This window comes from Podarcis tiliguerta, assembly GCF_965153285.1.
Source record: "Podarcis tiliguerta genome assembly, chromosome: 11".
NCBI classification, from domain to species: domain Eukaryota; kingdom Metazoa; phylum Chordata; class Lepidosauria; order Squamata; family Lacertidae; genus Podarcis; species Podarcis tiliguerta.
This window is the reverse complement of record NC_139544.1, coordinates 41,007,581-41,034,068: the sequence shown is the minus strand read 5'-3', so window position 1 is coordinate 41,034,068 and position 26,488 is coordinate 41,007,581. Positions and strand designations below refer to the sequence as shown.

The following is a 26,488-nucleotide window of genomic DNA, read 5'->3' as shown; positions in this document are numbered from 1 at the left end:
GTCTTTTGGGTTTGACTTCCAATCATCCTTCTTCTTTTTGCAGAAGATTTGGTTAAGCATGCTGAATTTGCCTTCCTTCTTCAGGAATTTATTGTTCTGGTTGGAAACTTGATGGACAAACTCAGATCTTTAAAGAATAATAAAAACAACAACAATAATAAAAAATAAATCCATGGTGAGAAAACTATAGCGCTTTAGACACTCTACTTAAAAAGCAAAACCAAAACTTGAGACTTTTGAAAAAATATTTTTAATTAAAATACTATTAAATAAACACTGTCACCCATCATACCCATATTTAAAACATGTAATTCTGCCCACAAATTTATATCCCAACTTTTGCAATTTTCACAAGATCATATACTTCTATTCTCAAAAATCAGGTTTAACACTACTCATTTTGTTTATTATTATACAACACCAATTTATCTGCACACACACAAAAACACACACAAACATACTGAACATACAAAAAGTAATTCAGAGTACTTTAATTCTACCTCTGTTCCTTTAAAAACTAACTTCTGTCTAATATATTTAATCACAGGGATCCATGTCTATAGGTTACTTTTTGCAACATAATCCTGTTAGGTCTTTCAATATAGCTGTTAATTTAAGAATTTCAGTCCATTCCCATAATTTGTGCAATAGTTACTTCCTAGACTTAAAAAGGATGTTTCTACATTTCTGCATATAAAATTCTTGTAATAGTGAAAGTACACAGAATTAATATTCATTTTTCAACTGGTATGCTATTTTTAGACCTATTGATATGTCTGCTAAGTCATGATAAACATATATCCCAGCAGCATTCTCCAATATTCGAAAAAAGTTTGTCTTAAATAAAATGTTACACATAGATAAAGTTGAAGCTCACAAGCTGGTTAAGAGAACCAGCTACATTTATACAATTTTAATGCCTGATCTCAGGATTATGGCATAATGAGATTTTTATTTTTAACCAACAAACAACATAGTTTTGCAGCTCTATAACACTGGGAGTGGGTTCTAGTTTTAACTTTAAAAAACCCCACCAACCAACCAATATCCTAAACTCTGTACGGTTGCAGCAAGAGGATTGTTCTCAAAGTAGTGAGCTTCTGCTAAACCTTTACAGGAAGTGTACTGCAGTTTGCTGAAAATTTATCGGAAAAGAGGCTTAAACATTTTCACTCTCACACTTCACAGCACAGGAAAGAAGGCTAGTTGTAGTCATTAACCGGAGGGTGGGGAAGGGCAAAGAAATGTAATATTCAGAAGACTGGGGGGAAACATTGCTAAATTTCCACCTTCGTAGATGACTGTCCTCAAAAATGGAGAGCATGTTGATACAAAGGCACAGAGGATTCATAGTGCATTGCCATTTAGTAGGGCAGTTGTGTGATTGTTACATCTTGTATCCAGAATGATTTTTTTCATTACGTGGTGGTATTTTAAAGAAAACCATGAACCTCTTTTGCAAGTGAATCTGGCAATAATCCAGAACAAATGGACAACCACCACAGCTCTAAGGCTGTACCTAATGATAGACTCCTTGGATATACATAATTTTGCCTGCTTCAATTGATCTCTGGCAAAATAGGCTTTGCAGGTTCTTGAAGTACTACTAAAACCTGCAAAACATGTTTGATCAGAAACTATTAAGGGACAGAAAAAAATGAATGTGCATGCAAAGGTAGATTTCTCAAACTGCACTTAGATATCTAAAGAACACTCTTTTGTATATAGTCCGTGACTCTTTGAATGTGATATGTATCAGATTGAGGATTATGTAAACTGAAACCTAATCTAGGGTTTGTTTGTTCTGAACTTAATTTAGAACAGTGAACAAAGACTGCATGACTAGCTGATTCTAGTCTCACAAATTCCAGTTCAGATTTATAACCTGCCCTTGCTCAGAGATTCCATTGATAGGACTCATTAGCTGAATTCTGTCTGATACCTTTGAAGCAGATTTGTAGCACATTTCTCCCCTCAAAGAATTATGGGCACTGTTTGTTAAGGTTGCTGGGAACTGTAGCTCTGTGAGGGGTAAACTACAGTTCCCAGGATTTTGTGTGTGCTTTAAATGTATGGCATATATAAAGCCTGGGGTTGCAACTGCAAACATATAAAGTAAAAGGTACATTTTTGTTTTATATGTGCGGCACTGATGTGAGAGGAAGGTAGCCTTGTTTATGTTCACTACTTAAAGGTGAATAAAACTAGTGCCTTTCTCTGATGGAAAGCTAGAGGACTCTCCAGTCAGGAAGTGCAACAAAAACTTTATCGTCTCTTTATCAAGAGCAAAGCAGCACCAACTCTTGACTCCACCCCAGGGGTCAGGAAACTTTTTCAGCAGGGGGCAGGTCCACTGTCCCTCAGACCTTGTGGGGGGCCGGACTATATTTTTTGTGGGAAAAATGATGCAAGAGCACCACGAGCCCCGGTGACTGCTTACCTGTGTCTTGCGAGCGGCAGGGGCTGGTGGCGGCGGGACAATGAGCAGCCGTGAAAGGGCTCCGGAGAGGGATGCTTAAAATGGCAGCCACTCGAGCGCTGCTGCTGCTGGCACCAACAAAGCCCAGCCCCCTTCCTCCTCTAGGCAGGGCGGGGAGAAGATAGGAGGAGGGAGGGAGGAGGCGCCGCCGCAGCTGCCGTGTGAGGGAGAGGGAGGCAGAGGGAAAGAATGTGCGCACTGGTGATCCATGCGGCGATTCCCGGACTGTCCATGGGCTAGATCCAGAAGGCAATTGGGCCTGATCCGGCCCATGGACCTTAGTTTGCCTACCCATGCTCCACCCAGATGCAATTAAGTGCAATGAAACCTAGTGACTAAACTATATAATGGCAGTGTCCTCACAGCTTCTAAATTAGGGATGGGGAACCTGTGACCTTCCCAATATTGGTGAACTTCCACCTGCCTCAGGGCTGTGGTCAGGGATGATGTAGTTCAACACCCCTGTTCTAAGCTTTAGTGGAAAGTACTTGAGTCTAAAAACACAATATGAAAATAGTTCTCAAAATGGCACTGGTATCGCGGGGAGCTTTGTTAATCATCACAAATGCTGTTATGACTAGGGATGAGGAAGAAATTTGATTCAGGTTCTCATTTAAAGCAGAACCTATCAAATCCACACTTTCTAAAGCAATATGCAAACTGAAACACGGCTATTGCTTGAATTTTGCATTTATCTGAATTTTACCATGCAGTTTGCCAATCAATGTTTACAAAAATACATATATTAGGGGAAAATGTTCATGAAAATGACCAAATTGGTGAGAATAACATGGAAAATCACATTATATTAGGGGAAATAGCTTGCAAAAATATGAACATTAGTCAAAACTGAACATAAAATGTGTTTGTTGGGAGAAATTAAGGGTAAAATGCTGATGAATTTTCAGGAGGGTTTTCTTTCTTTTTAAAAAAAAAAAAAAGACCTCACAGAATAGTTTCAACTCAAAAATAGAATCTGGAAAAGTGACATAGCTCAGTGATAAAGCATCTGCTTTCCATACAGACAGGTGCCAAGTTCAGTACCTGCCATCTCCAGGTAGGGCTGTGAGAGACTCATGTCTCGTTCTCTGAATGGGTGCTGCCAGCCAGTGCCAACCACACTGAGCTACTGGACCAATGGCCTGACTCAGTATAAGGCCACTTCCTACATTCATTGCAACTCAGTTTGCAACGGTGTGGCTATTATGTTGGGTGGGGAGTGGGGAAGCAAGGTCAAGGTCCTCAGGGAAAACTACAGTGAGGGACAACCTCCAAGGTTAAAATTGTTCCTATTTGCTATTTTGGGAGAAGTGAAAAGGGAAGGTTTTTACCTGTTCTCTTGGGACAGTAGTTTGATGCATGCTGTGTGCCCACAGTACATAGCATAGGTCAGGGGGGTGTTCTCATTGATGTCTCTTGGGCTGCAATCCACCCCCAGTTGTAACAAGGCCTTTACACAGTCAGCTTTTCCTGCTGCAGCAGCCCAGTGCAAAGGTGTCCTAGAGAGCAGAAAAACAAATCATTTTATAGCTTTGTGCTGTTTAAATTCAGACTAAAACAACCAGCTGAGGAGGTTAGCACCTCTATGGAGTCAGGATTTTTGAGGCATGGCAACTGTTCATTTTAATGCAATTACATGTCAGAGGCAACATAGTAGTTCACCACTTCCTACAAAGCACGACTTTGTAAGATTCCTGGAGCTCATGAGATGCAATCAGGTCCAGTTAATCTTCTTGATACTTGCCTATGAAATACCACCTCCATTGTTCCTCTGACTCTACTTCAAAAGAGTTGGATTTGAACATTAAGCAGCCAAAGAAACCTGGATTTCGGCAGCACAGCCAATATTATATTTGCAGATCTCACAATCGGATGTAATTTGAGATTTGCCAGTAGGACTTTGTGCTGAGATCAAAGTTTTGCATCACAGCACAAATATTTGAAGATTGAATTCTCTGTGTTAAATTGTGTGTTGGAGAGAGGTTTGTTTTTTAAAAAAGTTTGTTTATTATTTCTGCATTCAACTTGGGGGTTCCTACATGGGGGTCCTAATGGTCTCCAATCCAGAAAAAACTACCCAGTCCACACCTGCTTAACCTCAGTGCTCCAAGATCATTTACATGAGCTTTACTTTATTTTATAAAACGGATATTATATGCTTTTACACCATAGTGTTAAAGCATTCTTAACAATTAAAAAAAAAGATCTCCTTATACTGTATCTTGAAACTCTTTTTTAAAAATTATAAAATATTTCTATACTGACTTTTGGTTCTAAAAACACAAATGCTTATCTATTGTGGGCTTTTCTTCTTTTTACAGCAGACTTTTTAAAATAAAATGAGAGCTTCTGGGACCTAGGGAGGCCATGCGCTCCATGTTACAGGGGACCGTCCTCTATTTGAAGGGATGTCAGAAGACGGCTCCCAATTTGAAGGAGCCCTCTGTTTGAAAGGGCAAAAGCCTACCTGAGATTCCTATCGTCTACCCTGTAAACCTTTCCCTTTTAAACCCCAGACATGCAAGAAGCACTTCCTCCTTTACCCTATTACTTATTAGATAATAACTCACAAACCTCCTCCCTATTGAGCCGTGGTGCCACAAAATCAACTCTGGCCAACATTTAAGCAAACAACATGTTAAGAAACGCCTTCCAAAAACACTTGCTTTTTCTCCTTTACAGAACCGTAACAGTAAAGGTTAAGGAACCCACTTGCTGAGTTGTTGCTGAGCAAGGAGGATCCATGGAGAGTATCATTTCATTAGGGGACACGTTTCATAAGAAAGCCGCCAAACCTCCTTCACTGTAGGTCAAAAAACAACGAGGGCCCCTGCCAGAGCTCTGCAGCTCTTTTCAGTTGGTTTCCATGGTCACCTGTCATCCACGTCGAGGGCCTGCAGGTTGCATTCTGGGACTCTGGCCAGCTCACTGATAATGTCGCTGTATCCTGCAGCGGCAGCAATGTGGAGGCAAGTCTTCCCGTTCTCATCGTCGTAGTTTATGATCGACGGACCCTGGCGGTGGCTCAGGATGATAGAGCAAAGGATCCGATTGCCGCTCTGAAAACCAACCATATATGTGTGTGCTTGCAAAGAAGAAGACGTAATGAACAGCAACTCCTGCTCCTACTAACTTTGTGTGTTTGTGATGTTCCCTCATGCACTGCAAAGGCATGTGCTTTATATTTAGCTTTCAACCAGTCTGTTAATTAAATTTAAACTGATGTAGCGGGATGCGGGTGGCGCTGTGGGTTAAACCACAGAGCCTAGGGCTTGCCGATCAGAAGGTCAGCGGTTTGAATCCCTGTGACGGGGTGAGCTCCCGTTGCTCGGTCCCTACTCCTGCCAACCTAGCAGTTTGAAAGCACACCAGTACAAGTAGATAAATAGGTACCACTCTGATGAGAAGGTAAACGACGTTTCCGTGTGCTGCTCTGGTTCACCAGAAGCGGCTTAGTCATGCTGACCTGGAAGCTGTACACTGGCTCCCTCGGCCAGTAAAATGAGATGAGCGCCACAACCCCAGAGTCGTCCGTGACCGGACCTAATGGTCAGGGATCCCTTTACCTTTTTATAGTGTCAATCAGAGTTTGAGACTCATGAATAGAGCATTTTCAGGGGTCCCCCCCCCCCCCGCTGAATGGTAACTTGTGCTTTAGAAGGCAATTTGTTGTTAACGGTAGGAAAAAATTCCCGTTGGCAGCAGGATAGGTTTTATTACTTGTCTGTTTCCTGCCCTGAGCTCCTTTGGGAGGAAGCGGGGAGGGGGAGAAACAAACAAACAAACAAACAACTGTGAGATGTGGAAATAATACAGTAGTCTTTAATGCAGAAAGTACCACAGCTGCCCTTTCTTCATCAAAGTGGTTGCTATGAGTCCAGCCTTGTTGCTTTATTATTATTAAATTTACTACCTGCCCTTCACTAGTAGGTTCTGGGGCAGTTTACAACAATTTAAAATTCAGTATTAAAAACCTTTAAAACAAATTACAGTCACAGGAATAGGGTGGGTCCTCAAAACAGACATATCAGGTGTCAGAAGCCATGGTAAAGAGGCATGTTTTCAGCATTTGCTAGAAGCTGTATAGTGAATGTGGCAGCCACACCTCTGCGAGGAGGGAATTCCACACTTAGGGGTTGCCCCAGGGAAGGCCCTTTCCAGAGGCAGCACCCCACTGAACTTCTGAGGGCAGTCAAGCTACCAAGAGGGCTCTCTCTGCTGATCTTAACACCCTGGGGGGGGTGTCTGTGGGGTTGGTCACTCAGATATTTCGGGGCCTAAGTTGTTTAGGGCTTTAATCATTAGTGGGAGCACTTTGAATTGTGCCCAGAAATGAACTTGGAAGGCAAGGGGCAGCCCAGGAGCCAACAACATCCCAGGATGACAAACCAGAAGATTGATTAGGGGGTGAATCAAGGGAGAATGAGAGATGTTGGGAAAAGTGGTTCTTCAAACCTGAGGAATCAGGGTGAGAATATTCAATCTATTACAATAGATTTGATAAATGCATCCCTCCCTATAACTAGTGCCTTTTAAATCTGTTTTACTTCTCTTAGTCAAATCTTTGCAAAACTGGTGTTAGAAGTGCTTCTGTCGGGTGGGTTGCTTCTGAATAGTGGAAAACGGTCAGTTTATATGTTATCACTGGGAGCCAATGATTAAGTTCTCCTGATAGCTGGAGATCTCTTTACGGTTTTGAATGAGACGCCACCACAGCTTGGAGAACATGACACATTTACAGCGCAAGGGTAGGGCCAGAGAGACTGCAAAAGAGCAGATTTGAGTTTTGAATGTGATACTACAAAGAAAGGGACAGAGAGAGCTATGAGTCAGCTGAAGGTGAAGCTCATTGGAGTCTCCATGTTTCTCTGCAGATCTGCTATTTGTTTGTCTCCACGTAAGCTCTGCTTGAGTATTTGTAAATAGAGCAAACATTACAAAGACACTTTAGCTCTTTTTTATCAAGAGGAATCTAAACCTAGAGTCCATTCTGAGTATTACTGCACCACAAATAAATATTTTTAATGCCCATTTGAAATACAGTTTTAGATTGCTCAACCATATGTATTTCACCCAGCTCTGCTTATGTCCCCTGGCAGCATCATTTAAAAAAAAAAATGCTCCCAATGGGTAGATAGGAAATGATGGCCAGGATCCAATGAACTAGTTTTGTGCTCCCAAAGGGGACTGGAAAAACAGTGCCCTGTCAAGCATAGCAAAACACTTTTAAAACAGATTCAGAAAAGGGATTCACTTTAAGACTTAAGGGCCTGTTGTTCAAAGAAGGAAAAAGCAAGTTAAAAACTTCCTGAGCCAGGTGTGAAGGGGTAGGGGGCCCCTAGGTAAAGGTAAAGGGACCCCTGACTGTTAGGTCCAGTCGTGGCCGACTCTGGGGTTGCGGCGCTCATCTCTCTTTATTGGCCGAGGGAGCCGGCGTACAACTTCCAGGTCATGTGGCCAGCATGACTAAGCCCCTTCTGGCGAACCAGAGCAGCGCACGGAAACGCCATTTACCTTCCTGCCGGAGCAGTACCTATTTATCTACTTGGACTTTGATGTGCTTTCAAACTGCTAGGTTGGCAGGAGCAGGGACCGAGCAACGGGAGCTCACCCCGACACGGGGATTCGAACCGCCAACCTTCTGATCAGCAAGTCCTAGCCTCTGTGGTTTAACCACAGCACATCCCAGGGGGCCCCTAGACCCCCCCCAAAACACCACCCTTTTAGGTACTTCCCATATGAGCTTACCAGATAGCAGATGCAACAGGGACAGGTGGAGCTGGTGGCAGCGGGGGGTGGGTAGCAATGGGGATGAGAGCCCCTGAAAGCAGCAGCTTCACCTCCTGCCATCCAGTCCTCCCTCAGTCCTGTGCTGTGACGAGAAGCCCTGGGTCAGGCACCTGTAGCTTCCATCTTCAGATCGCCTTTGGGCCTCAATGGACCACCAGAGAGGGACACTAAATTGGAGGCAGACCCCAGAGGCATTGTGGATACTGGTGTTGATGGCAGCTGTAGCTGCCTGGCTTGGCACTTTTCTGTTCATGCTGGGCATTTGTCCAAATACACTATGTGCCGGTGTGGGACCTGGCTGAAGCCTTTGCGCAAATGTATATTTTTGGATCTCAGCAGGTGTCTTTTAAGCCAGTGGTACATTCCATTTCCACCCCTCTTTCAACCACAAGCCAGTGCTTTTACATTTCTTGTCATTAAGCAGCCTTTGCGGTGAGCCGGTTTGTGCAAAGGTGAATCATTTCTTTGAATGTTGAAGGCAGCCGTGGGTGTATGAACGTAACTCACGCTGACATATTCAAAACAAACAGTGACATAATTCTATGCCTTTTTATAAGAGGCGAAATAATTCATTAAAAAAAAATAAAATCTGTCCTTATGGCCAAATCCTGGTCGCATTCTTTCCTCTGCTTCCCTAGCTACAAATGGTGTGTCTGAGAAACAGAACTGGATGAACTCTTATGAAAAAGGTTCTATAGATCCCCAGGCCGATTTGGGATCCTGAGAAATATATTCTTCCTATGCTCATTTTACAGATTACAGTGGTACCTCAGGTTAAGTACTTAATTTGTTCTGGAAGTCCATTCTTAACCTGAAACTGTTCTTAACTTGAAGCACCACTTTAGCTAATGGGGCCTCCTGCTGCCGCAGCACCGCCGGAGCACAATTTCTGTTCTCATCCTGAAGCAAATTTCTTAACCTGAGGTACTATTTCTGGGTTAGTGGAGTCTGTAACCTGAAGCGTATGTAACCTGAGGTACCACTGTACTCATTTGTTGTTGTTGTTGTTTTTACGTTCAGTGGTTTCACATTATGGAACACAACAGGATCAAATGAAGAGACACATTTGCTTTTGACAGCCGTACTATACCTGGACTGCCCAGTGAAGAGCTGTTTTAAAATCTTTGTCCACCAACACCGGATCAGCTCCTTTATGCAGCAAAATTTGCGTGTGCTGGGGTCGATTGTGGAACGCAGACCAGTGAAGAGACGTCATCCCCTGAAAATCACAACCGAGGACATCAAAGCTTGGGGCAATGCATGACAGCCCTAGAAGTAGGGATAATAAGGTTATGAAACAACAGATCTGCCTATGTCTATGAGGGAGCCAAAAGCAACCGCCATCCTGCCTGGACCTAACACTACCTCTGTGGAGACTTTGCACTGACTTACAGGGGGTAGTGTGGTGGTATTCACACCCCTGATTCACACCCCAAAGGCCTTTGCCTGCCTGGAATGTGTCTTTGAACTCTGGGGATGCCTATTCCTGTCCCGGATGGAGGTTAGAGGGGCGTTTGAATGTGTGGTGAAACTAGCCCATTGGACAAAAGTAACATTTACATTAATTGCTGCACCCACTTTTGCCCCTGTCGCTGGTCCGGCATGTGGTCTTGAGATGGCTGCCCAGTAGCCCTCAGGAAAAAAAGGTTCCCCAACCCTGACCTAGTGCAACAAACCCACTTTTAAAAAATCACCCTGGCCTTTTGGGGGGGGGGATAGGAACGTAACAGAGCTATGCACTGAAAAGTGTGAGATTCCTGCATTTCAGGGGATTTGATTAGATGACTCTTGGGGTCCCTTCCAAGTCCACAGCTCCATGATTCTATGAATGGATGATTAATGGGAAGATGTGCAAACACCCAGTCACCATAACAGGATGAATGCTCATTGTGCAATAATCACCCCATAAACAAACTAGAATTAAAGCTCAATAAAGCCAAGCAGAGTCTAACCACTGTGTAAGATTTGTGTGAGCAAATCAGGATGAATGATAGACAGGTTATCTCACTGGGCCTTGTGCCTCAACCCAGCACTCCTTGGCCATGCTTAGTCCTCATTGGGCTTTTTTAACCCCCCTTTTTTTAATGTCCGCAAATCTGGGTGTTTTCCTGATTCTGCTAATACCTCCCTATTGTGCATGGCGCCATTATGGCTACATAAGCAATGGCACAGATCTCTGAATATAGAGGCAACTGTAATGATGTGTGCCTGCCAATCAATGAGAGACTCCAGAGTGTCAGTGCTTACCCAGGGTGCAGTTTCCTTGGAATGGGGACTAAGAACTCAGCTAGATTGGTAAATAAAGAGTGTTTTATATGCGTGGTACATGCATTATAACACTGTGACACCAGATGGCACTGTGGAGTTCCATTTTTGCCAACGCGATTTCTCATACAAAGTTTACAGTGTGTTTTCCTGAAACACTTCTTTGATGTGTCTAGATCGAGCCTAGGATGGCTTCATTTGTACACATACTGCATACAACCTGAACATAGGATGGAAGGGATCGCAGCATTAACACTGCACCGGTCTTGCTTCCCCATTGGGTTCCCTGAGCACAGAGCAAGACAAGTCTCTGTGTCTCTAGCTTCCAGCATAAGCCAAAACTCACATAAACACAGCTCCCCTTCACCTATTGTTATCCCTCTTAGGATGACACGGCAGCCAGCCAGGTGAGCTGAGAAAAGGCCCACTCATTTGTCTCTATGGCCACAGGGCAATCAATCTTTTTGGACATGTAAATGGAAGTACTTAACTTGCCAGCTAAGGCCATTATTTTACAAAGAAACTGGTCTGAGCAGTTCAGCAGGTTTCCTCATATAGCTTATAACCTCACAAATACAGGAGCACATGTTTGGAAGAGACCTACTGATAACATCCAGACTGACCCCCACAAACTATAACAGTACAGTGGTGCCTCGCAAGACGAAATTAATTTGTTCCGCGAGTCTCTTTGTCTAGCGGTTTTTTCGTCTTGCGAAGCAACCCTATTAGCGTCTTAGCGGATCAGCGCTATTAGCGGTTTAGCGGCTATTAGCGGCTATTAGCGGCTATTAAAGGCTTAAGGGATTAGCGGATTTGCTGCTAAAAGCCTATTTGCGGTTTAGCGGCTTAGAAAAAGGGGGTGGGGAGTGGAAAAAAAATCTCAAGACTCACAAGACATTTTCGTCTTGCGAAGCAAGCCCATAGGGAAATTCGTCCTGCGAAGCGCATCGAAAAACTGAAAACCCTTTCGTCTAGCGGGTTTTCCGTCTTGTGAGGCATTCGTCTTGCGGGGTACCACTGTATTTCCGTGTGTTCAATCCTAGTTTACAGTCATTGAAAACAGTTCAGTTGGCTTGTTTCACCAAGCATGGTGTAGTCTGGAGAGAAAACAGCAATGGCCAAGTGCAGGGCTTTTTTTAATCCGGAACTCACTGGAACTCAGTTCCGGCACCTCTCAGTTGGGCGCCGTTGCCATTATAAGAGAACAAAGGAAGCATTCATGGTGACTTCCAGCACCTCTTTCTCTAGAAAAATAGCAGTGGCCAAGTGGATGCTAAATGTCTGTGTGAACCAACCCTCAGATTATTATTATTAATAATAATAATAATAATAATAATAATAATAATAATAATAATAATAATAATAATAAATAATATTTTATTTATATCCTGACTTCCCCAGCCGAAGCCAGGCTCAGAGTGGCTAACAATAGTAAAATGATACAACATTCTAAAATCATTTCATTATAAAATCAGTTCAAATCAGATTAATGGCAACCATTGGGCTAGAGTTAAGCATGAAACACTCCTTCACCCGTCAGTAACAATCTTTATACACCACACAACAATTTAGGGGATACTAGTTTGTTTACCTCATTGTCCTGGTGGTTGATTTCGCTGAGATCGGATTGCTGTAGCAGCACAGATAAAAGCCTGAGGAGGACAAAGTGACATTCCACGTCAAAATAAAAGGCGAAACAAAATTCAGAGAAAGTCATGGTCCCATTTCAGTAAGGACGAAGCACATTTATGTCATAGTGACATAACAATTAAACATGTGCCTAGCTTTCACTTCATGAAGTCAATGGAACCTAAATGTACTTAACTTTAATAATTGTTTGAGTTTCTATGCTTTTGTCACGGCCTTTGACTAGCACAATAAACTTACTGAAGCTTTAATTAAACAATGTTTTTAACAGTACTGTATAAGCCTAAAAGCTGGAACCTTAGAGTCAATGGCCTTGTTCACATACTTCCCCAAATATGGATCCAGTGTCACATTATCACACTGTGTTAAAAAATAAGAAATAATACCCATGTAGAAAACGAAACAGAAAAAAAGATATTGTGTACATTACAAGAAGGGGGGGTGGGGGTGGACAACTTGTTATTGTAGTTAACCAGACCTTGTTTCTTTTTCTTTTTTGTGTCTTACTCTGCACTTGTATTTTATTCTTTTTATTTTTCAATAAAGAATATAAAATAAATAAAAAATTATCACACCACCAATGATAAAGACTCTCCTCCTGCAAAGAGGGGAGGGGTTGTGGGCGGGAGCCGACCTCTGCCTCAAGCAGGGGGCATTAGCCCCCTGCCACCCACTCACCTGGCTGGCGCACCACGCCCACGGGCAAGCGTCCAACCAGGTGGCTTGAGGGGGCGTGGACGGCAGCTTAACTTGCTGCTGCGCCAGCCACGTGGCCTCACTTTTCGCTGTCCCGTCGCAAGTCGAGCACTCCTCCCTCTATAGTCCCTTGCTAAAGGGGAGAAAGCAACTGGCTTAGCATTATGTGCAAACCAGGGCTTAAGGTTTTTCTCCAAACAAAGAAGAAGCCAGGGGTCATCATTGGTTTCTTGTTCATGGTATATTTGGGTGAAACAAAGCATGAGTGCTGGCTGACACATCAGGTTAAGGTAGCTGCTCCAGGATTTGTTTTCTTACTCTAGGATAGGCATGTCAAAGCAGGGAATGCTCAGGTTGTGTGCACTAGTGTGCCTCTTGTTCTCAAGTTAAATTATCTGACTATCTTCAGGGCCGGATTAAGACCTTGAGAGGCCCTAAACACTTGAAAGATTTTGGTGCCCCCCTATATATCAAATTCAAAATATAAACAATAATAAACCATAACATAAAAATTTATTTTTTTAAAACTGAAACAAACCTACAGTACAGTGGTACCTTGGGTTACATACGCTTCAGGTTACATACGCTTCAGGTTACATATGCTTCAGGTTACAGACTCCGCTAACCCAGAAATAGTACCTCGGGTTAAGAACTTTGCTTCAGGATGAGAACAGAAATTGTGCTCTGGCAGCACAGTGGCAGTGGGAGGCCCCATTAGCTAAAGTGGTGCTTCAGGTTAAGAACAGTTTCAGGTTAAGAACGGACCTCCAGAACGAATTAAGTACCTAACCCGAGGTACCTCTGTACGATGGAAAATAGATCTTCGTGGATATGAATGCCACCATTAGGAAAAATCTACAGTATATAACTATAGACTTGCCCCAATTCAGCAATATATTCCAGGATGTTTGGTTTTTTTGAGTTACCTTTTGGTGGTAAGAGATATGGCAAGAGAGGCATTAATTTATTGCAATGTGAATTTTGCATTTACCATAACATCAAACTAAGGTTTAGCACCATGGGAACAACAAGCCCTGTTTCACATGCTTCCTTCTTGCATGTTCCAGTTCAAATAGTTATTTAGACAAACCATACCTTGACCGTACTACAGCTGAACTGACAAATTTGCACTTGCCCACCAAACCAAGTTTGCAAACCACATTTTGAAGATGGTTTGTGATCCTGGTTTGTAGGGCTTATGTAAACCACAGAGAGGGCTCCAACACTGTTGTTCCATGAGCAGAAGGGAGTTTGTCCATGAAATGAGAACTATTCTTATGAAACAGATCCACCCATGTGTGTAACTATCTTTCCATGAATGGAAAATGAATTGGGATTTTCAAATGGTCATGTCAATCACTCAAAAACACCAATTGTGTTAGGAGAAAGATAGAAAAGGTGGCTTGGATCCTAACTTTCTTTCCATCCATGGAACAGAGTTCATGCTCATGCAACAAAGTTTATTTTTCTTCCCTTTTCCTGGGCTGCTCCCTGCACCCCCACCAAATGTGGGTAACATGATGTAACATGACTTAATTTGTTGAATTTATACAAGTATCAGAACACACCCTTTTGCTGCACAATTTGAGATGTCTTAGTGCTGAATTTAGCTGTTTGTTTAATAAAAAAGTTATTAATATTATTATATTATATTTTATTCTGGATACACATTGATTTCTTACATGGACATTGCTGTTTGTGTTCCTTGCCATGTTGAGCAAAGATGAAGAGAAAAACAAATGGCCATGGTGAAGATCTGTGGCATTTCAGCAGTGCTTTCTGGTAATGGAGTGATCATATTCAGAAGATCTAATTTTGCTGATTTGGGCTAATAAGACAGATGAAAAGGAGCTGAACAGCTGGCACACTTCTGCTCCGACCAAAGGTCTGCCCGTTACCATGGGGACTGTAGAAATTTATTTTGCAGGGATCTCTCTGTGTTGCTGCTAAACTAAATTACCACTCCCTTTCCAAATATCAGTGCTGGCCCCTATTCTGTGGATGTTTTATTTAATGATAATGCCCTCTTGGTTGCCTTGAAACCTTCCAAGAGTACTGTTCAAATGATGTGTATAAAGAAGAACAAGGATGCCAGAAAATTAGGAAAGCAACTGAAAATTGAGATTGCTTGAGAGAAGTGGATGGAAGAGGTTTGTGAAGCATAATGGGTGTGTGATACACTCATGGAAGCACAATGTTCAATATTTTCATCAGAGGTAGCACACATGCTGGTAATATCCTGTTTGTTTCCTTAAAATGGATTAGGTGTTGTTGCATATATGCGTCCACATCAAGCTGTGATTTGCACAGAATGAAGCAAGTGCTCCCGTTGCTTCTTGCCTGCTTCAAGGAAATCGATATTAAATTAAATAAGAATGACACTGTCTTTGGTTTTGCATGCATCTGCGTCACAGAAACCAATGGGATTTGCCTGCACAAAATTGTGCACAGGATCAGAGCCCATAAGAACCACAATAATTCGTTGATTTTTCTTGATAACATGAGTATCAAGTGATTTCTTGTTGGTATTGTTAAAAGTTCCATGCAGTGGTTCTCCACAACTGAGGAAAAGTATTCTCAAGGCAAATCTTAGCTACAGAATTGTACTAACAGCCTTTTGCACAGTGCTGGATGTGGTTGTCTGGAATCGTGGCTGTTTACTTACCATGGCACAATCCTGAAGAAACTAACACGAGGCTTAAATCCCATTTTATTGTTTCTTGTGTGGATTATGTTAATGCCTGGTCATTGTTCACCCAGCAAAGAGACATTTCTAAATAGGAAGAGTATTTGCATGAACTAGTTTTTTCCATATGGAGGCTGTACTCATGAACACTCATTGGTTTCTGCAGTTGCCACAATTGCACTTGTTGCAGAAACTACAGTATATGTGAAGCCCACTGGGATATCCTTCATAGAAATAGTGGCTATATATGTACATCTCTTGGTCACAACTTCAGTAGCAGCACCATACACTTCTTCTGTACTTTGATGGCTGATAAAGAATCAGCCCTGGGATGGTATTTAATGTAAGTTTTAGCCAGAGTAAACCTACAGAAATTGATGGGCATGACCATCATTGATGGTCCATTGATTTCAATAGGTCTACTCTGAATAAAACTTGCATGAAATACCACCCCAGGGTTCAAGTACAGCAAGCAACACCACAGCTGTGAAAAGCTTCATCAGCAACCCTTTATGTGCAGTTAATTATTAGTACAGGACGCCCAGGCAGGTAGAGAAGTATGATTAATAATACAAAAAGGCTGAAATTCTAATGAGTCTTATCAACCTCTTTTATTACCCAAGAGGGAACATGTTATAACCACTATGAGCAATAATGAAAAAGCTACAGATTATAGATCTATTAAAAGATTCATTATCTGTAGCTCAAAGAGCATACCTGACATTGGGATCAGCGGTGGCAGCATGCAGTGGTAATCTTCCATTTTTATCTGGGATGTTCTGTTTGGCACCGTTTCTCAGCAGGCTGACGCAACCTTCCAGCCACCCCTGAAAGTGAATCAAAAGGAAAGAGGCTGTGCAAACTGGAAAGTTTTTTGAAAAAATATGTGTACTGGATATGAATTTGTTTCAACAATATTTTTTTTTAAAAAGGTAACAGTGCAATCTGTACACGACTACTCAGAAACAAGTCCCATTGATTCCAGCATGTCTTACTCCTAGGTAAGATGTAGACATAGCACTGCAATCTATATCTCTAGGTTTGAGACCTAAATGCTGAGTTAACTGGCATCTGGCACTCTTAAGACCTCAGAGGTTGTGCTGGTTTGTAGGTCTACCTTCCTTGATGTTTCATGGCATTACATCTGCTGAAGCAGGGTTATTAACCTGTGGTCCATAGAACTAGGGGGGCCATTGGTGGGGGTCCATGAACACAATGCAAAAAAATGATTTCCAGTGCAATAAAATAATTTATAGCAACCAGGAGGAAGGATCTATAGGATCTATCTGTTTTGCAATTTCTAGTTCCGCAGCATATGGTTACCGAATGACAATTTTTCTGATGAAGAGATATTTGACATAACGCTGGACAAAGGAAATGTTTACTTCAGAAGATGGTGATGTGTGTGCTTAAAAAAACACCCTAGTGGAGCTGTTGCAAGTTTAACAAATGCATTTTTAATGATATCTCATTTGATACCAGATGTCAAAGAGAACAACAACTACCAGACTTTTAGAAGACATCTGAAGGCAGCCCTGTTTAGGGAAGCTTTTAACGTTTGATGTATTACGGTATTTTAATATGTTGTTGTAAGCTGCCCAGAGTGGCTGGGGAAGCCCAGCCAGGTGGGCGGGGTATAAATAATAAATTATTATTATTAAATTATTATATAAACTGTCAGCAGTCCCTTTGACAATGTCGTATTTTGCCAGTATTAATCATATGCTATAATAGTTCCAGAATGCTGCTTTTTTGTTGTTGACTTTTCCTAAAAACTATGTACAGGGGAAGGAAAGCTCCATACCAGGTAGGTTGCCAGAGATAAACTTGTGCGCCCACATGCATCTTGGGTGTTGATATTGGCTCCCATCTTCAGCAGTAATTTCACTGTATCAAGCTGGCGTCCTGAGACAGCGTGCATCAAGGGAGTACAACCTTGGAAAGGAAAAAATGTATTTCATTTAAGGCACAGTACAAAAACAGAGATGCAGGTGGCGCTGTGGGTTAAACCACAGAGCCTAGGACTTGCTGATCAGAAGGTTGGCGGTTTGAATCCCCGCGACAGGGTGAGCTCCCGTTGCTCGGTCCCTGCTCCTGGCAACCTAGCAGTTCGAAAGCACGTCAAAGCGCAAGTAGATAAATAGATACCAATCCGGCAGGAAGTTAAATGGTGTTTCCATGTGCTGCTCTGGTTTGCCAGAAGCGGCTTCGTCATGCTGGCCACATGACCCAGAAGCTGTACGCCGGCTCCCTCGGCCAATAAAGCGAGATGAGTACCACAACCCCAGACCCCAGAGTCAGTCATGACTGGACCTAATGGTCAGGGGTCCCTTACCTTTACCTTTAGTACAAAAACACATGTAGAGTATATCAAGTGCTTCATTTTGCTTTAAAAAGTGCTTGCACTCCTGGAAGTAGTGTTACCTCTCAGGAGAGTCCAATTTTAAACTCCACCTAAGTTAGCTATATTATATGACTGTGTTAGTTGATATGTGTTTGTGTGTATTCATTCTGCACCTGGCTAGCTTGGGGGGGGGGGGGGAGAAAGGGGAAGGGAAGCAACCTGAGGCAGATACCAAAGTAAATTACACCCACTGCCCTTTCAAGATTTTTTATTTTAAACATTAGCAAGAGCTTTCAGGGTAACTTCATGCCTTACCTTACCCACTAGTTGCCCCCACTGGGCAGAATAAACTGGGGGAGATTGGGCTCCAAACTGCTTCACTTAGGGTTGCAGACAATTTGTTTCCTTATTTTAAGTCCTAACTAAAATGCATAAGCCTTTTTGCAAAGTAATTTCCCCTATAATTATAACGATCATTTGCTTTTTTTTATCCCACCTATCCTCCCAAAGAAGCCCACAGAATGCATTTATTTTCACAAATATATGCATTTTAAAATGTGCCCTTTAGTATATAATTTTTTGTACAATTTTGGCTGGAAAACTTCACTGCAAAATTCAGGAATATACACATTTTGGAAGATGCCTGTATTTCATTTCACGTACTGTATTGTTTGGAAAGTGAAAATGTGGCAAATTTACCTTTAAACTGAATCAAATTTCTCTCCCACCCCTAGGCAAAGGAATCGGTACTATTGGCTTGAGAGTGAGGCAGAGAGATGGGGGTGGGGAACAGGATGTTAGACCCACAAACTGTGGCTTCCTGCAATCCAGAATTCCTCTCATGTTGTAGAAGCCTGACATAATAGTCATTCCTGCAACACATATATCTACTACTCCACATCACTGTTTACCTCCTAAGCCTGTCGTTTGCCCACCATTTTGTCTCTTATCCCTTGTTTATTAATGCACTGATCATTTTGCATGTTGGTAAATGTTTGTCCTCAGTGCAAAAGCTACACAGGAACCGAATGAGGCAAATAAAAAGCAAAACAGTGGAACGAGGAGCAGCAACCATCGTGGATGGAGCAATGTTTCATGACTGAAAGACCAGCCTAATGACTTTCATTTTTAGGTGCAGCTTTTTTTTTAATTAACTAGATCCAAGTAGTTAATTGGGGAACTACTCACCGGCCTCTTACTTTCTTTTTTCGCTTCCCTCTTCCACACTTCTGTCGTGAACACCAAGCTACGTAGAGTGGCACAGAAATGTACAGATAGCTCTTTTACATACCCTCCAATATTGTTGCCCTCCAAACTGGGACCTCAGGAGAGATGCACCTTCCAATTCGGCACTCTGGCAATGGTCAGCAGAGTTGTGCCGCAGTGCTGGATATTCAGGGCAGCTGATGGGTATGTCTTTACCCACCAGCAGCTAATTCAAATGTTCAGAAAAACCATGCAGTTCAGCCTTCCTGGCTGCAGATTTCCTTAGACTGTGCTACTTCAGGAACTCAAATGACTGTTGTTCGAAGCATGTCAAAAGTTCCTCGCATATGGAAAACTAGTAATTCAGGTAGCTAATTCTAGCTAAGCTGGAAACATCCCCACATGCATGGGGGGTTTTTTGATACAAGAAGGAATGACTGATACTGCTAAAATTCACCTGGGCGTAGGTGTCATTGAACTCGGTGGTGTTTCAGATTTCGTAAGCTCAACTGACAGAACACAGCAGGCTTTAAAACAAAAGATGTGCAGCCAGCTGAAAGGCAACCTTTATTTCTTATCCAGCAAGGCAAACAATCTTGCAAAGAAGCAATGCTGCTTAAACTGCTAGGGTGAGGTTTGCCATCAAAGCAAAGGAAACTATTCACCAGCCTTTTCTTTATTCCCCCATCCCTGCTGGTCCTCTGACTTCTCGTATGTATAACTGTCACAAGCAATAATAGTAAAGCAGTCCTGTTGTTACCTCATTCATTAACCAGAACAGTTGTCCCGAAACTCTTACAGATGACATTCTTGTTTATACACTGAAAACAAACAAACCCAGAGCTGCTCCCACACATTTCCCCTCTACTGTACTCTTTTGGTTCTCAAATAGTATATAGTTCTCAACTTTTCACAGTTAAGTCTGCGTTACTGTTTGTGAACATTTAGGATTGCAGTTATAGACATATGAAGCTACTTCACCCTGAATTGAAATTGGTCCATCTAGGTCAGTGTTGTCTGCTCTGGCTAGCAGTGGCTTTCCAGGGTTTCAGGCAAGAGGTTTTTCAAGGCCTACCTGGAGATGCTGGGGATTGTGGAAATAGAGAGCCAGTGTGGTGTGATGGTTAGAGTGTAGGACTAGAAGGACCTGGGAGAGCAGGGTTCATATCCCCACTCAGCCATGAAGTTCATTGGGCCTAACCTACCTCACAGGGTTGTTGTCAGGATGAAATGGAGGGGAAGAGAACCACGTACCACCTTGAGATTGCTGGAAGACAAGCTTGGTATAAAATGTAAAGGACCCCTGACAGTTAAGTCCAGTCGCGGACGACTCTGGGGTTGTGGTGCTCATCTCGCTTTACTAGCCGAGGGAGCCGACGTTTGTCTGCAGACAGTTTTTCTGGGTCATGTGGCCAGCATGACTAAGTCGCTTCTGGCGAAACCAGAGCAGCGCACGGAAACACCTTCCCGCCACAGTGGTACTTATTTATCTACTTGCACTTCGTGCTTTCGAACTGCTAGGTTGGCAGGAGCTGGGACTGAGCAACGGGAGCTCACCCTGTAGTGGGGATTCCACAACTAGAGCGCCTCTTCTGCACATGCACGGGCCAGAACCCGGAAGTAAACACTTCCCGGTTTGCTGCATTCGTAAGCTGGTGGAATGCAAGTGGAATGCAACATGAGGTATGACTGTATATAAATGTCAAAAATAAATATTTGACCTCTAGACTTTCCGCATACAGAGCAGTGCTGTCTAGCTGAGTTTCAGCCCCTTCAGCTTGTTATTAGGTACACTGGAGAAGAATTCACTTTCTGGGAGTTGTGCAGCTATAATATATGATTGTGCCATATATTATTGTGAACAGAGAGGAGGAAGAATGTTTCTTAAAAGAACTACTGTAATCACTACCCCTTTTATTTCACTTGTAAAGAAGGAAGTCTCTAGCCGTGATACTGTGATGTCGAAAGTGATGCTAAAAACAGCAGAACCATAGCAATTAGTTACAGCTTTTAGCAACTGAAAACCAGAGAAAGAATCGCTTTACCATCACTGTCGCAGCATTCTAGTATTGAGGGATCTTCACGAATGACAGCCGTCAAAGTGTTGATATCCCCATTAGCTGCTGCTTGATATACCAGAGTCAAGTCGAATTCTTCTGCCGAATCGCCTGTGGGAATAAAAGCAGAAGGGAAAACAAAATATTTTGTTTTTGTCTTTGGTGGTGGTGGGGTTGCAAGAAGATCGATGACAAGGTTAAATACAGGCCTCACATTAAAGACAGTCATATAGAAGAAGGAAAAAAACACCATTTCGCAATTCAGGAGCAAATCCTAACATAAAAGAAGAGGCAGGCATTTTGCTGTTCCAATCCAAACGTCTTCAATGTACTTTGGTGATGACGGAAGCTGCAGATCATGATCTAGATTGTTAAGATTATGATTTGCACTTATAAGTCACTTTTTAAACAAAAAGAAACTCAAAACTTTTCTATTTCAGCAGGCCTATTCAGACACATGCTTTTTAAAATTAGTTTTAAAAAAATAATTATTTCATTGTGATTAATTGCTTTTAGATATTTTAAACTGTTTTAAAATATAGCTGTATTTTATTTTTAACTATTTTTCTATCATAGAAGTGTTTGCCACCATGGGCACCTTGGTGAGAAGAGTGGGGTATAAATGTAACAAATAATAATAATAATAAATGCAGTTAGGCAAGGCCTTTTCTGTTGTGACATCTTTGGTGCAGAACAGGTGTGGGGAACATTTGGCCCTCCAGATGTTGCTGAACTACAATTCCTATCATCCCTGGCCATTGGCCATGCAGGCTGGGACTGTTGGGTGGGAGTCGTGATTCAACAACATCTGGAAGGGCGCAGGGTCCCCATGCCTGGAGCAGAGGCCCTGTGTGCTCTACCTGGCTTGGGGGAAAAAGGTGGAGGTGTTTTTCTCCCCAAAACTTTTAGAATCTAAGAGTTTAATATATTTTTAATGCTGGTTCTGCTGGTATTAGTATTAGTTTAGTATTGCTAAAGGGACGCGGATGGTGCTGTGGTCTAAACCCTGTGGTCAGAAGGTCGGTGGTTCGAAACCCTGCGATGGGGTGAGCTCCTGTTGCTCGGTCCCAGCTCCTGCCAACCTAGCAGTTCGAAAGCCCATCAAAGTGCAAGTAGATAAATAGGTACCGCTCCAGCGGGAAGGTAAACGGCATTTCCATGCGCTGCTCTGGTGTGATGGCTTGTGAATGCTCTTCGCAAGAAATGTCTCTGCTCACTCAGAGATACATATATACAGTCTTTATTTTACATATGTACAAGCAGCACGTTACAATCATGCATCCGAATCCTCCCGCTCAGATTCTGGGAGTGCCTTATGCCCGCCCCTTCTCCAACAGAAAAGGCGTGGAAGTTTCACATGATGCCTCTGTCCCCTCCTCTTTAACACTCTCCTTTCTTTGGCAGACAGAATAGGCATTGTTTCACTGTCTGTGCCAGAACTTCCTGTGCGGTGTTGAGGCTCTGGTCCAACATCTGTGAGCTGTCCCCCCTCCTGGCTTTCCCTTCTTTCCTCCATCGCCACTTCCTGCTCCCCTTCCTCTGCCTGTCTCTGCTCCTCCCTTCATTCTCTGGCAATACCATGACATCTGCTTTGCCAGAAGTGGCTTAGTCATGCTGGCCACATGAACCGGAAGCTGTACGCAGGCTCCCTTGGCCAATAAAGGGAGATGAGAGCCACAACCCCAGAGTCGGTCGCAACTGGACCTAACAGTCAGGGGTCTCTTTACCTTTACCTAGTATTGCTATATATGCTTTCGATGTGCTATAATTTTTAAAGAAGTTACACATTTTTAAAAGATTGTTTTTTGGTTGTTAGCCATCCGAGACGGGCTCCTGCCAACACACACACACACACACACACACACACGATTAAAATATGTACATACATACATATTTAGAGGGGGTTAAACTCTTGGGATTTGCCAGTACATTGATGCAGTTATGGTACTGTATAACACAGTCTCCACTTCATCTTCAATTCTCCAAAGCAGCACAGGCCCTGGATGAACACTTAGAACCCCCTGGAATCTTGCTATCACTCGGCAAAGACTGGGGGTGGCACCCAATTTCTGTAACAATATATTACCCCATGCTATATGCCTGCACTTTCATCTTGCAGTGCTTCACTGGCCTGTGCAGAAGAGGAAGCACAGCGGGAGGGAAGTGTAACAGCCTGTGGTTTAGTCAGTCTGTGATTTCTACGTAATAGGAATCCACAATAAGGCTGCTGCTCAGCACTTGCTGATGTCTCAAAGGCATCGAAGCCTGCAATGGGTTTATGCCAATCCCTTCCCTCCTCTCACATCGATTTGCATGATTGCAGCCAACAGCAGTAACTGTCAAGTAGACGAGGTGCTTTTCTTTCCGGTAAGCAGAAAGGTAGCCTAGCAACTAATGGTCCTTTGACTCAGATGAAACTATTTATACGTGCTGTGGCCTTTGGTCAGTGCTCAAGAAATCACATGTTCTGTGCCACTGATATTTAGAGTGGGATAAGACATTCGCGGGATAAAGGTCCATACAGTAAAAGTTATGGTTATCCCAGTAGTGATGTATGGAAGTGAGAGCTGGACCATAAAGAAGGCTGATCGCCGAAGAATTGATGCTTTTGAATTATGGTGCTGGAGGAGACTCTTGAGAGTCCCATGGACTGCAAGAAGATCAAACCTATCCATTCTTCAGGAAATCAGCCCTGAGTGCTCACTGGAAGGACAGATCCTGAAGCTGAGGCTCCAATACTTTGGCCACCTCATGAGAAGAGAAGACTCCCTGGAAAAGACTCTGATGTTGGGAAAGATGGAGGGCACAAGGAGAAGGGGATGACAGAGGATGAGATGGTTGGATAGTGTTCCCGAAGCTACAAACATGATTCTGAGCAAGCTGCGGGAGGCAGTGAAAGACAGGAGTGCCTGGCGTGCTTTGGTCCATGGGGTCACGAAGAGTCGGACATGACTAAACGACTAAACAACAACAACAAGACCATCGCATATGTGTAAGCCCTCTTCAGACCATCTTCATCTGTTGGAGGCGCAAGGGGAGAAGGGGGCAGTGGGACTATGCTGCTGGCGCCATCCCTTGCCATATGCCTGCTCAGCACAACATCTGCAAAGGGGTCCCAACTCTAGAGCAGCTTTGTGCCTGTAGGAGTTCTGTGTGATAAGAGACCCCTGATGGACTGGGGATCCTGATTATGTGGCATGCACAGAGCTACAAATTTCAAAGCATCCCTTTTCAGATACACTGAACATGCACATGTCTAGAGAATGAAGCCAGAGGCCCATGTGCTGTCATGGGCAGTGCTAGCCACAGTCCCCCAATTATTTTTTATTGATTTTCCAGATTATTACAAATCATTACTGAATTAATTCAATTTAAAACAATTTCCAAAACTGGTTCCCCACTCTTGTTATAAGGCCAGATTCTTCCTGTCCAGGAGTAGCCATAGTTGGTGCACCAGCTATAGCTGGCAAAAGGCACTCCTACTGTAGACACTGAGGGTATCTGAGTGACAAAGATAGATCCGAACTCCATAGCTGTTATGTCCAGAGTGCTGTCCCACCTGGATCATGCGCCAGTGTCTCAGACACGAAAACTACCAACCCGCAGTGCCTCTGTCTCCCCAGGGTTCAAGTTTAGTTTATGGCCTTCCTCTGCTACAGCCAGACAATGGTCCAGATCATGTACAACCTCTTTCTCCTGATTCAGATTTTAAGGGGAAGTGGAGCTATGTGTCATTAGCTGATGACATTTTGCCTCAGAAGTCTGAATGACCGCACCCAGTGGCTTCATATGGATGGACAGGGTCAACACCACAGAGATATTAGATTAGGGACAAATTTGCACCCTGCGGTACACTACAGCACAGACACCGTGGAGCTGAAACACAATCTCCTAGTGCTACTCTCTGGACATGACCCTTAGTGGAACCACTGTTGAACAGTGCCCCCAGTACGCATCTGACAGAGCTGGTCCATAAGGATGCCATGCTCAGTAGTATCAAAAGCCGCTGAGTGACTGAGAAACAGAAGCAGAGCTGTACTCCTCCTTGTCAGCATCGTCTTTGAGCCAGTGTCACCAACTGGACTCATCCACCTCAGCCCCGACTGGGCTAGGCGAGCTGGGTAGCACTTCCAGAAGACCACCTTTCTCTCAGGAACAGGTCTAAGTGCTGTGGACTCACAACTCAGAGCTGTGAGCACCGCAGATCACTCCAACAAGAAGACAGTCGTTGTACAGCAGAGTACAGCAGAGCATCACTCGAACGACAGCGCTGAAGAATATCTTCTTTTATTCACTAACAGCTACTGTACTATACAAACTATATACAAATGGAGATGCTGGAGTGCACTGAGTGTTACAGCTGCTTTCTGCAGCGACCTTATCTACACAGAGATAACACTCAGTCTTTTCTCTCCCTGACTGACTCACTCAATGACTCTCTCACTGACCGACTCTCTCTTTCACTGACCGACTCACTCTTTCACTGACCGACTCTCACACTGACTCTGGTGCTGGAGCAGAATATGTAGATATCAGAACACACCTCCTCCTCTCTGCAGAATCAGCAGACTGATGAGGAGATTCTTGGGTATGGGAGGGGTGAAATCTCCTCACTCCTGTCCCATTCTTGATAGAAGTCATGTCTCAGGGTGACCAAGGCTAGTTCACTCCCAAAACTGAACCCAGATTGAAATGGATCTAAAGAATTCATATTCTCCAGGAACTCCTGCAGTGTCTTACCCATCCCTCTGTCCACCACCTTACCCAAGATGCAGACAGGTAGGTGGGCATATTCTAGGATGGATGTATTACCTCCTGTTTAAGGGCAGTAGGCAACCCACCGTGTCATGTAAAGACACATTCACCACATTCTGGGTCCATCCAATCAACCTTTGGTGTCACAGCCCCTCCCCAAGCCCTGGAAAAAGCACATCTTATAAGGTCATGATCACATGTGGGTCACGTGACTCGCATGGGAGCCCGCCCCCGGAAGTTGCAGGACCCAGTTTTTTGCATGTCCCAGTTGGAGGGTATGAGAACCATGTTTGCCACCTGCAGCCACTTGGAGAAAAAGGCAGGATATTAACACAATAAATAACTAACTAAACAAACAAATAAGTAAACAAAATTTGCACCTGACCTGGCAGGGCTCCCTGCTGATGGACATCTCTTTTCAGGGGAGAGGAGCACTATTTAGATTTCCCACAATGCACTGCAGTGATACTGCATCAGGGGCACTGGAGGGTCATTTACATGGTGGCTCCAAGCTACCGCAGTGCTCACCAGAGCAGCTTTGTAGCTGCTGTCCTCTGCTCCCC

General features: G+C 43.3%; 1 protein-coding gene across 1 annotated transcript in view; it reads right to left on the bottom strand.

Annotated features, from left to right (window-relative positions):
• The window catches only part of ANKRD55 (ankyrin repeat domain 55), a 38,065-nt gene that overhangs the window by 8,583 nt on the left and 2,994 nt on the right, over positions 1–26,488 (bottom strand). Inside the window, exons 2-9 of the mRNA XM_083404618.1 lie at positions 21,159–21,281; positions 17,368–17,498; positions 16,281–16,390; positions 12,126–12,186; positions 9,360–9,488; positions 5,354–5,538; positions 3,811–3,978; positions 1–127 (exon numbers count right to left, since the gene is read on the bottom strand). Of these exons, the coding sequence (XP_083260744.1) occupies positions 1–127; positions 3,811–3,978; positions 5,354–5,538; positions 9,360–9,488; positions 12,126–12,186; positions 16,281–16,390; positions 17,368–17,498; positions 21,159–21,281 (1,034 nt within the window). The remainder of the gene's footprint in view (positions 128–3,810; positions 3,979–5,353; positions 5,539–9,359; positions 9,489–12,125; positions 12,187–16,280; positions 16,391–17,367; positions 17,499–21,158; positions 21,282–26,488) is intronic.